This window comes from Tupaia chinensis, unplaced genomic scaffold (genome assembly GCF_000334495.1).
Source record: "Tupaia chinensis unplaced genomic scaffold, TupChi_1.0 Scaffold148768_1, whole genome shotgun sequence".
In the NCBI taxonomy this organism is placed as follows: Eukaryota; Metazoa; Chordata; class Mammalia; order Scandentia; family Tupaiidae; genus Tupaia; species Tupaia belangeri.
The window spans coordinates 506,875-519,031 of NW_006208615.1; the positions used below are offsets into that span (position 1 = coordinate 506,875).

General features: G+C 33.5%; 1 protein-coding gene across 1 annotated transcript in view; it reads left to right on the plus strand.

Annotated features, from left to right (window-relative positions):
- Positions 1 to 12,157, plus strand: part of SLC6A14 (solute carrier family 6 member 14) — a 31,858-nt gene that overhangs the window by 18,484 nt on the left and 1,217 nt on the right. The window contains 6 exon segments of the mRNA XM_006170617.1: positions 2,803 to 3,031; positions 5,578 to 5,703; positions 7,041 to 7,159; positions 7,507 to 7,606; positions 7,880 to 7,989; positions 12,028 to 12,153. Of these exon segments, the coding sequence (XP_006170679.1) occupies positions 2,803 to 3,031; positions 5,578 to 5,703; positions 7,041 to 7,159; positions 7,507 to 7,606; positions 7,880 to 7,989; positions 12,028 to 12,153 (810 nt within the window).

Consider the following 12,157-nt stretch of genomic DNA (forward strand, 5'->3'; position numbering starts at 1 on the left):
GGTTTTCACTATAGGGCGTGTGCGCTCGCCAGACAAACAGAGACAGAGAGACAGAGAGACAGGAAGCGAGAAATCACCCCCCTGGGGGGATGGCCATGCCACAATCCCTTTTCTCGGGATCTTGGGCATGAACTCATATGTGCCCAGTGTGAGTTTTAAGCCACCGGATCCGGGAGCGAACCGCGGTCGACTATGTGGGAGTCCAGCAACATAGCCATTACGCTAACTGCTGGTACCTCAAGCTGTATTCTGAAGACCTAGTAATATTTATTTACTCCCTAACAACTTTGTTTCTATTGAAATAATATTCAAGGGGGGGGAATTGTTTTTAATTTCTCTCTCTATAAAAAATCAGTTTATGATCATTTCCCATAATAACAATAATAGTTACTGTTGAGCATCCTGCTAGCTTTGCATGTGTAATCTCATTTCATTCTTACATTATTCCTTAGAAAATATTATTACTATCATCCTCACAATCTCCATTTTATAGGTGAAGAAACAGGCTTAAAAAGGTTCTAAATAAATTGAAGTAAAAGAGAGTGACAGATGTTGGATGTAAACTTCATTCTTTCTGAGTTCATAGTCAGAATTCTTAGTCACTATGTTACACTGCTTGCCTTCTACTGACCAGTCCTATTTTTAAAGGGTAAAAAACATATTTTTTCCCCAGATACAAGAGATTTTAAAGAATGTTATGTAAAATACATATTATGAAAAAAACTAAGGGTTGATTCTAAAATTTCTTGCACCAAAATAAACTGATAATTCATTTTTTACTGGTCTTTTGAAGTCCCCTTGCATATACCATCTTTATTATTTGAAATCTGCACAGTTAAGTTCCCTCCCCTCACTTTGGGATAGGGTTACATACAAAGAACTTCACTGTTAAAATACATGAACTTAAATTCGTTTCTAAGTTAATCATTGTCCGTCAATAAACACATAGGAAGTGTAAATTGTGAAACAGGGAGTAGTTAGGAAGTGAGATTAGATTAAAAGTATGAGCAGGCTGCTTGAAGAGATGAAGCCACCTACATGGAACATTAAACAAGGGAACACATTGATCTATGGGGTGTTTAAATGTATCATCATTCTCCAAAATTGTCTAGTACTAGCTTTATTAACAATGTGTTTCTATTTTCCACAAATTGATGCATATAGTCAGTAGAATTTCAATAAAATCCCCAATGGAGTTTTCTGTGGACCTTGAAGGCAGATTCTAAAATTAATATGTAACATAAAAAGGCCAGAAACCAAGGTATATCTGGAGAAATGAAGAGGACTTGTCCTACCTGATAGGAAATGCTATTACATATTACAAAGCTGTAGTACTTAAAATAGTGTGGTGTTAGCATAAGTATAGACATATAGACCAGTGAGACAGAATAGTAATCTCAGAAATAAATTCATGAACAAATGGAACGTTATATGTGGCAGACATAGCAATGCTGATCAATGGGAAAGAATGGCTTATCCAATTGATGTAATTGGTGAATGATTGATATACATGAACCATGGTTCATATAATTGATAATCTTAATTATCTTTAAACAACTGATATCTCATTTAGGAAAAAAGAAAAAGAATTGGGAATCCCACATCTTAGCATGCACAGTGTAAATTTCAGGTGAATGAAAATTTAATAATGTAAGCAAAACTTTAAAACTTTTAGAATAAAATATAGGTAGTATCCTTATAATCATGGACTAAACATATTTTTTAAGTAACAGAACCTTAACAGAAAGCAATACATATAAGCAGAGGTATATACCTTTGGTTATATTAAACCAACACCAAAAACATATTTTCATTGAAGGATGCAGTGTAAAGAGATAAAAAAATAAGACACAAATTGGAAGGGGAAAAAATCAGTATTTTTAATAGACCAAGGATTAGAATTGAAATGACATAAATAATTTCTAAAAATAAAATAAGAGAAATAAGCAAGAAATTGACAAATGACAGAAATGGTAATTTCACAGAAAAAAAATCCTATGGATATGATTTATAAAAAGTTGCTAATGTTTTTAATAATTAGTGTAATCAAAACTGTTATTTCAAGCTAGTAGATTGGATCATATCAAAGATTATAACCAACTCTTAGTAAGGATTTGGTGGACTAGCATTCTCATATTTAGGCTGTAGGAGTGCAAATTGGTATAATCACTTTGGAAAACAATTAGGCAAGATTTAGTAAGATTTGATCTACACATCTAGATAGGAGAAGACATATACGAGAATGTTCAAAGCTATGTAATAGCAAAATATTGAACAAGCTAAATGTCTGTTCATCAACAGAAGAAAGGATAAATTGTGGTGTACATAGTGGGCAATAGAGAAACAGAAAAAACAATTAAAACAATGCCATATGTTTAGAACCACATGAATTTGGGTTTTTGTTTCCTTTTTGAGATACAAAATTAAAATTTTATGTCATTCAATTTGATAATGGGAAAGTTTCAATACTGAATGAAAAAATCACATTATGTAAGTTTACATGCATTAAGATAAATGTTCTGTAATTTAAAAATATACAAAGCTAGATATAAAAAAAGAGCAAGGAAATGATAAACACAAAAGTCAGAGTAGCATTTACCACTGAAGGGTGGAAGGGTGGTATGATCAGGAGGAGGCATAAAGAGGCTTTAAACAATGGGCAACATTTTATTTCTTAAGGTGGGTAATGGGCTCCTCAGTATTTATTTTATTGCTATGTATAATATGTATGTATAGGTAAATATTTGATACAAATGAAAACTTAAGTATATATTTTAAATATTAAATAATTTTCTCTTACAGGTTTGGAAAGATGCTGCTACTCAGATATTTTACTCCCTTTCAGTGGCTTGGGGTGGCTTAGTTGCTCTATCATCTTACAATAAGTTCAATAACAACTGCTTCTCTGATGCCATTGTAGTCTGTTTGACAAACTGCCTCACTAGTGTGTTTGCTGGATTTGCTATTTTTTCTATATTGGGACACATGGCTCATATATCTGGAAAGGAAGTCTCTCAGGTTGTAAAATCAGGTACATAATTCTGTGTATTATCAGCTTCGGTTAATTTAATGTAGTTCATTTATGAAACTCTAAAATTGTTTATAGCAATTCACTTTAAAACCCATAATCTAGAGTGTCACTTTTCTTTTCTCATTTCATCTTATATAATTTGTTTTTTAAAAAAATAACGGGACCGGGAACCAGCAGTTAGCGTAATGGCTATGTCGCTGGACTCCCACATAGTCGACTGTGGTTCGTGTCCCGGACCCGGTGGCTTAAAACTCACACCGGGTGCATGTGTGTGTGTGCCCAAGATCCCGAGAGGAGAACGGAGGAGAAGGGATTGTGGCGTGACCATACCCCCTGGGGGGTGATTTCTCGCTTTCTGTCTCTATGTCTCTCTCTGTCTGTCTGGCGAGTACACATGCCTTATAGCAAAAACCTCTCCAAAAAAAGAAAAAAAAAATAACGGGACCAGCAGTTTGCGTAATGGCTATATCGCTGGACTCCCACGTAGTCCACCGCAGTTTGAGTCCCGGACCCGGTGGCTTAAACTCACGCCAGACGCATGTGCATGCGTGCCCAAGATCCCGAGAGGAAAATGGAGGAGAAGGGATTGCGGCATGATCATCCCCTCTGGGGGGTGATTTCTCGCTTTCTATCTCTCTGTCTCTGTCTGGCAAGCGCACGCACCCTATAGTACAAACCCTCCAAAAAAAAAAAAAAAGTCACAATTCTTAGATGATCTGGGAAGACAAGAGTATATTAGGGAACAACTGTTTACGAAAACATGTTGTTTTTCCAAATTTTATTTACTCCTAAATATATTTACTCCATTTATTACACAATTTCAAGTTTTCAGACACCGTGATACGTACTTTCTATACATTGTAAAAGACAACGTATACACAAATTCATCTATGTACAATTAAAATACCTGACCTGAATTTTTAAAACACATTGATATCATAAAGATAAATATTTATATGACATTGAATGTATAGCTATGTCCAGCGTTTTAAAAATCTAATTAATGAACTTAACTTTAAAGACATTTTCTAGGAATGCTTAATTATCTGGCTAAATATTCTTAGAAAAAGTTTCCTAGTTTAAGTTAGAAATTCCTTATTTAAATTTTATTTATGGTTATCACCACTTGATGGACTGATGAATGATAAAAAATTTCATGACTAAATGGAGCTTTGAAGATCAGCTAGTATCCAGCTCATTTAATGTAGGACTGAAGTGAGAGACATAAATGTTATATATGTCTTGCAGAAGGCCAAATATTTAAGAAGTAGTAGAACATAGACTAGAAGCTAATTTTCATGAGTCCTAGATCAGTCGTCTGGGAAGCTGGATAAACTTAAAACTAAGGATCACATACTAGAATGGAACAAAATAAAAAGCACCTCTAAAGATAACGTTGAATAGAGAACATGATTCAATTTATAGCTTCATTAAATACAGTTTAATGGGCATCCATATGCTGATTAAAATGGCACTACTGGGAACCAGCAGTTAGCGTAATGGCTATGTCGCTGGACTCCCATTTAGTCGACCGCGGTTCAAGTCCCAGACCCGGTGGCTTAAAACTCACGCCGGGCGCGTGTGGATGCATGCCCAAGATCCTGAGAAGAGAAAGGAGGAGAAGGGATTGCGGCGTGACCATCCCCCCTGGGGGGTGATTTCTCGCTTTCTGTCTCTCTGCCTCTCTCTGTCTGTCTGGTGAGCGCACGCGCCCTATAGTGAAAACCTCTCAAAAAAAAAAAAAGGCACTACTTATAGTGATTCTGGGTAAACATTTGGATAGAAGGCTGTAGGCTAAAAAGTTATTTCATTTTATATTTTCTAATTTTTGTACATCCGATCACTCTATGTCATTATAACATTGAAAATGAATTTTCCCAGTATGCATGTCTGTCCAGTCAAAGAAATTACATACACCCTGTCATCAGCAGATAATTTTCCATGTTTTTGTTCATTTAATGTTTTGTCTTTTTTTTTTATTATTAAGCAGGCTATATGCACCATTTTTGTTTTGTTTATTTTCTTCCCTGATCCTTTCGCTCTCAAATGGTAACGTCTTTGACTTGACTAATATGCACTGTATTCATAATGGGAAAAACCATGTTGTACACTGTAAAGATGTACACTGATTAAATGTAAAGAAAAATGTTAGTTCATAAATGTAGCTTTTTTATAGTATAATTCTTTTAAAATTTTTAAGGTCAGATAATATCCTAATTTAGGTTTCTGGAGTTTAAGATAGTTGTTACTCATTAACCTTAAAAAATAAAATTAATTTAAAAACATCATTAAAATTTTCATGTGAGAAATGTACTACATACAAAATTTGTCTCAATAGCTTAATTCACGTGTTCACAGTATGACACTGTAAAACAGCCAAATCAAATATTTTTCAAAGTGTAACTGAAACGGTTGATAAAGAATATTTGTTATGGATTGCATTGCAAAATGAAGATGAGATTTTTCTAGTATCTTTTTTTTTTTAATGACTAGATTTTCTTGGATTTTCTGGTAAATTAATTTGAAATACTATACATTCTTCTTAGGTTTTGATTTGGCTTTCATTGCCTATCCAGAAGCTCTAGCCCAACTTCCAGGTGGTCCATTTTGGTCCATATTATTTTTCTTCATGCTTTTAACTTTGGGTCTGGATTCTCAGTTTGCTTCCATTGGTAAGTAGTACCTTCAGTATATATATATTTAGATTTATTTATTCCCATTTATTATTATTATTTTTTGATTTGACCAGACAGAGACAGAGAGAGAGAGAAAGGGAAAGTGAGAAAGCAAGCTATCGTGTCCGGGACTCAAACCGTAGTTGGCCATGTGGGAATCCAGCACCCTTAACCACCTTGCCACCTGCTGGCCTCACCTTCAGTATATTTTATTCATGTTTTCTTTACTTGAAAAGTTCCTTTTCTTACTGCTGCTGTCTCCTCTAGCTGTTACTCTCAGAATAATCTTTCTGAAAAACATTTTTAACTTAAATTTTAAATATGGAAAGAGACAAAGTATACATGCACTTGACACTCGAAAGAAACAAACATTGATATTTTATACTGTCTCAGATACTTTTTATAAGCTGTTACAGGTGAATTTGCAGTCATCTGTGTTTATATCTCTAATAAAATTCACCCTTTTTCCAAGAAGTAATCATCATTATGGATTGTATATGTTATTCAGTCCATGTTTGCAGACATTTTGTATGTTTCCACAAATAACATAAAATCGAAAAATTTCACACAAGTGTGAAGTTTCATAGCATACACATTACTCTGATAGTTTTTTTATACGTGCATTATGAATCCATGCTGATAGACATAGATATAGTTAACAATCTGTTGACAGGATGATGAGCATTTGGGTTATATTCATATTTTATTATCATTCTACTGCAATGACTGTCCTTGCACATGGCTCTGTCTACATGGAGGGTACACAGTGAAAAATTCTGAAAAAATTTTTATCACATTTCCCGCTTTCATAAAATATGTTAATCATCTACTCTGTTTATACATAAAATATAGATATCTCTGGTTAAAGCTCTCAAAAATATTAAATATATTTCCTAATGATTGCACCCATACATCCTTCTACTCTTACCCATACCATAATTTTTTAGCATATTTATTTCTTAAACCTAGACTCTTTTGTCTTTGCACCGCTTATTCAAATATTTACCTTATCTAAAAGTCCTACTAGAATTCTTCCTTCCTTATAAGCTTCTTTCAAACTACTTCAGCCCACAGGTATCTATTAACTTATAGCTGCTATCAATGAAATTATGAAACAGTAAAAACAACAAATAGAGCTACAATTCATTTTCTTCAGGATGAGCAAGTATTTATTAGCTACTTAGAAAAAGAAACCAATAAAATTTTAAAAGCAAGGAGCAGGGCCCAGAGTATATTTTCAACCTATATTTGCAAATTTGACTAATGTGAATTATGTGCTTAACTTTATTGGCAAATAAGTTGACATATGCATGTCACTTTTTTTTCCCCCAAAGAAACGATTACAACAACAATTCAAGATTTATTTCCCAAAGTGATGAAGAAAATGAGGATTCCAATAACTTTGGGTTGCTGCATGGTTTTGTTTCTCCTTGGACTTGTCTGTGTGACTCAGGTATACTAAAACTTTATTTTTTTTTTTTCGTGGATAACTCATTAGTTGGAATATGCTTTATAATCTGAATGAGGAAACCAAAACTCAAGAGTATATTTAGCGACAAGTCTACGTCTAACTTGAATCAGTCTTCTGACGTTTAGCTCATTCCCACCCCACCATTATAACTTCAGTAGTAAGCATATTTTGCAGAGGATGAGGCCCAATAATGGACAATTTCCTAAACTAGAAAGAGATTATAGACTTTACACATATACTATAGGTCACTTGGCAGCTATAGACTTATTTTAAACACCTCCACAGTAAGAAAAATCATTAAAACAGAAGTCACTAATTTTTTTTGGTAGGCTGGAATTTACTGGGTTCATCTGATTGACCACTTCTGTGCTGGATGGGGCATTTTGATTGCAGCTATACTGGAAGTAGTAGGAATCATCTGGATTTATGGTAAATAGTGATTATAAAATTATTTATAAGTTTTATGAAAATATTTTAATTTCTTTCTATTATGTTTACACAATTATACTATTAGTAATTATACTATTGTAATATAGTAAAGGAGAATATATTGAGTAAAATATATCAAGAAAATATAGTTAGAGGTATATGATTCATTAGTATACAACATATTTAAATAAAATATTTGGACATAGTAAGATAACTGGGTTTGCAATGATTATTAGAGCAAAGGATCAATACACTCTTTGATGTTTTCTTTAGGAGGGAACAGATTCATTGAAGATATAGAAATGATGATTGGAGCAAAGAGGTGGATGTTCTGGCTATGGTGGAGAGCTTGTTGGTTTGTCATTACACCTATCCTTTTGATTGTAAGTAATAATATACCATGAATTTGGTATGGATAATATATACATTTAAACATTTCTAAAAAAACTTGAATAATAATTCACATTGGAATAATGAAGTAATGTAAATGAATGATTTTCAAATTTTGTAGTATTTATGGTTAACACTTTCAAGTTGCCTAAATTCAAATACTTTTGTAGTATTATTTTTGAGGCCATGAGTTTAAATATTTACTATTTGAGGAAATAAACCAGTGTCATATTTCTTCTTGCATTGCTGCAGAAATACATAAGACGGGGTGATTCAGAAAGAAATAAGGGTTTATTGACTCACAGTTCTGGTAGCTGGAAAGTTTGATGGCATAGACTGGGCATCAGGCCAGTCTACAACATGGCCAATGGAAACACGAAGGATGGTAGGCACTTGAGAAGTAAGCTACAGTCTTGCAGGCTCTGTCTCTTATAGCGACCAGCTCTTGGAAGGACTAATCCTCTTTCACGACAGCTAGAATTCAACTGGGTCTCACTAAACATTAGGAATATATTCATAAGAGTGGTGCCTCTATGATGAAATCACTATGATCTAATCACTGCCCACCAGGCCTCATCACCTCACAATATCAAAGTCCAAAACATGAAACTTTGGGAAATAAATTATTATCCAAACAATAATAACAGATTTAAAAGTTATCAATAACTTGTAAATTATCAATAGGATAAATAAAAATATATAATGAATTTGTTCATTCCCTAAGAAATATACTGAACCATTGACAATGTTTCTACTCTCTGCTACATACAGAAAATATAAAGAGTGGGTCCTGCCTTTAAGAAATTCAGTTTAAACATACTCTGATTTTAATGGAAATATTTTCCTCTTTGTGGGATAGAATTATTTTATTTAAATTTTTTAAATCTACAATTAATCATTGTACATCTTTACAGTATACAACATGGTTTCTCCCATGAATACACTGCATATTGGTCCAGTCAAGGACATTACCATATACATTATCACCAACAGATATCTTTTCATTTCTATGTCTATTAAATGTTTTGTTTTTTTTCTGATCCCCTCCCTCACCCCTTATTCCCCACCCCCTTCTATACTGTCTCCAGTATCTACACTTGCCCTCACTATTATATTTTCCAGTTTATTCTATAGAGAACAGATATTTGGTATATATTAAGTTGGAACACACAATGTCTGTCTTTTATATTCTGACTTGCTTCACTTAGCATTAACTCTTCCTTATTCACCCACTTTGTATGAAATGTCAGCACTTACCATTAACTCTTCCTTATTCACCCACTTTGTATGAAATGTCATGGTTTCATTTCTTTTTTTTTTTAATGTCTGAGTATAAATCTATAAAGTACATGTGCCACATTTTTTAATCCACTCATCTGCTATGGGTATTTGGGTTGATATCATGTCCTAGCAATTGTGAATAATGCTACAATAAACATGGATGTGCAAATATTTTTCTTACTGAGTGCTTTTCTATCCTTTGGGTAGATATCTAAAAGTAGAATTACTGGGTCATATGGTAGTTCTATTTGCAAGTTTCTGAGAAACTTCCATATTATTTTCCACAGTGGTAGTACTAATTTACATTCCTATCAACAATATAGGAGAGTTCCCTTTTCACCTTAGCCTTGCCAGCACTTATTATTCTTTAGTTTTGTAATCTTAGCCATTCTAACTGTGGTTAAGTGGTATCTCATTATGGTTTTGATTTGCATTTCCCTTATGGCAAGAGATGTTGAGCATGTTTCCATATACTTTTTGGCTGTTTGAATGTATTCCTTGGAGAATTGTTTGTTCAGCTCATTTTCTCATTTTTAATTGGATTATTATTATTTTTTGGGTGGGGGGTAAGCTACTTGAGTTCCCTGTATATTCTGGTTATCAGTCTCTTATCTGAGGCAAAGTTTACAAATATATTCTCCCATTCTGAGGGTTGTCTCCTCATCCTAATTATTGTTTCTTTTGCTGTGCAGAAGCTTTTTAGCCTAATGTAGTCTCAGTTGTGTATTTTTTAGATTATTGCCTATGCTTTGAAGGTCTTATTTTAAAAGTATTTACCTACTCCAATGTCTCCAAGAGTTTCACCTTTGTTTTGTACCAGTAATTTTATAGTTTAAGGTTTAATATCTGAAATTACTAAAGAAACTGATTTACGTCAAAGGCAATAGTTTGTTAAATTTAACTATTGTTACTATTTAGAGCTGAGGGAAAACAAGAAGTGTCTTACTATAGCGCTATGACATATAGACATGATATTTTAAATAATAATTCAGTATAATACATGGCTTAATGTAAAAAATAAATGCTTCATGGGATAAAGAATTACTATGCACTAGAGAAAATGGTGGCGAATTGAATACTTGATAAGCTTCATAGGTATATTTTCGTTCTCATTGTCTTCATGTTTTTTAAAGGTTTTTGCTATATGTCACATGCTCTTGCATGTGCAAGATGCTTACAATGCTTGCATGATCTGTATTCTTGCTAAATGACTTTGAAAGTACCATGAAATATCGTTTTCCTCATTTGACAAGTCTCCATCATAAAATAAATCCATTATCAACTGAGAAGATCTAGCTAGACTTCTTTTTTAAATTATTATCATTTATTTATTTTTAATTTGATCAAAGAGAGACAGAGAGGGAATCTGCAGTTAGCGTAATGGCTATGTCGCTGGACTCCCACGTAGTCGACCGTGGTTCGTGTCCCGGACCCGGTGGCTTAAAACTCACGCTGGGCGCGTGTGCGTGCATGCCCAAGATCCTGAGAGGAGAATGGAGGAGAAGGGATTGCGGCGTGACCATCCCCCCTGGGGGATGATTTCTCGCTTTCTGTCTCTCTGTCTCTCTCTGTCTGTCTGGTGAGCACACGCACCCTATAGTGAAAACCTCTCCAAAAAACAAACAAACAAACAAACAAAGAGAGACAATCTGCCAGGTCTGAGACTGAAACCATGGTCAGCCATGTGGAAATCCAGTACCTTAACCACCACATGACCTGCCAGCCCCTAACTAGACTTCTTAACCAGCTCTTTTTCATTAATTACATAGTTTGACACCTGAATTTACTTTAAAATGAAAAGTATTAAATATCTAATGATACTCATTGCCATGTATTTTGCATAAAGTCATGCATATTGGTCTCTACTATCCTTCATCATTTCTCTTATGGTTATGTATAATTATGGTAATCGTTAAATACATTTAAATTACTGTAATCAAATTAAAAGAATTAACCTATTTTATTATAAAAATTGAACTTGCATTATCTATTTATAAAGATTTTTACAATCTATTAACATAGCCAACAGAAACGCATATGTGGAGAGACAAGCTGTAGGCAGTTCTCTGTCTTTTATAGCAACCAGATCTTGCAATATTTCACTGCATTATGGAAACATATATTGAGCTTTTTTTCTTTTGCTTTTTTCTCAGTTAGACGCTGGAGGTGAAGTGTGACTTAGGAAATATGCTAGTATTATATTAAATGCGTGTATATTTTAGCAGCAGAGAAAGGGGTGCTGTGTGCAATGGGAAATAACAGAAGCAATTGCTAATCAAGGAGAGAAGCATGTCTACTAAACTGTGCTTTATTTTCTCATAGAATTAATTGATATGTTAGTTAACTTTTGGCATAGAATAAAACCATGCCATTATAAATTAAATTTGAAAACTCAATAACAGAAAATTTCAGATATTATTTACCTTTAATTTGATTTATTACATGGTCAACTATTTTATCTAAATACGTGTTGAACAAACATTTGTATTTTTATAGATATAGGGAGGTATTAATTTTGAAAGAACTTATTCAGAGCAAAACAGAAGTTACTTAGTTTGGTTCATTTCATATTGTTATCCTCTGGCTCATTACCTGATTATCTTCATTGCTTGAATATATTTAAATTTTAATTGTTTTGACAAATTGCTTCTAAAGAATAGAATCAAATTCTAATCATTAGTGCAATGAAGTTTTACTTTCTTTAATAAAGTATAATCTTTAGCTTTGTCTTTTCATATTTATTTTCATAGGCAATTTTTGTCTGGTCATTGGTACAATTTCATAGACCTTATTATGGCAATATTCCATATCCTGACTGGGGAGTTGCTCTAGGCTGGTGTAGGATTATTTTCTGCATTATTTGGATTCCAATTATGGCTG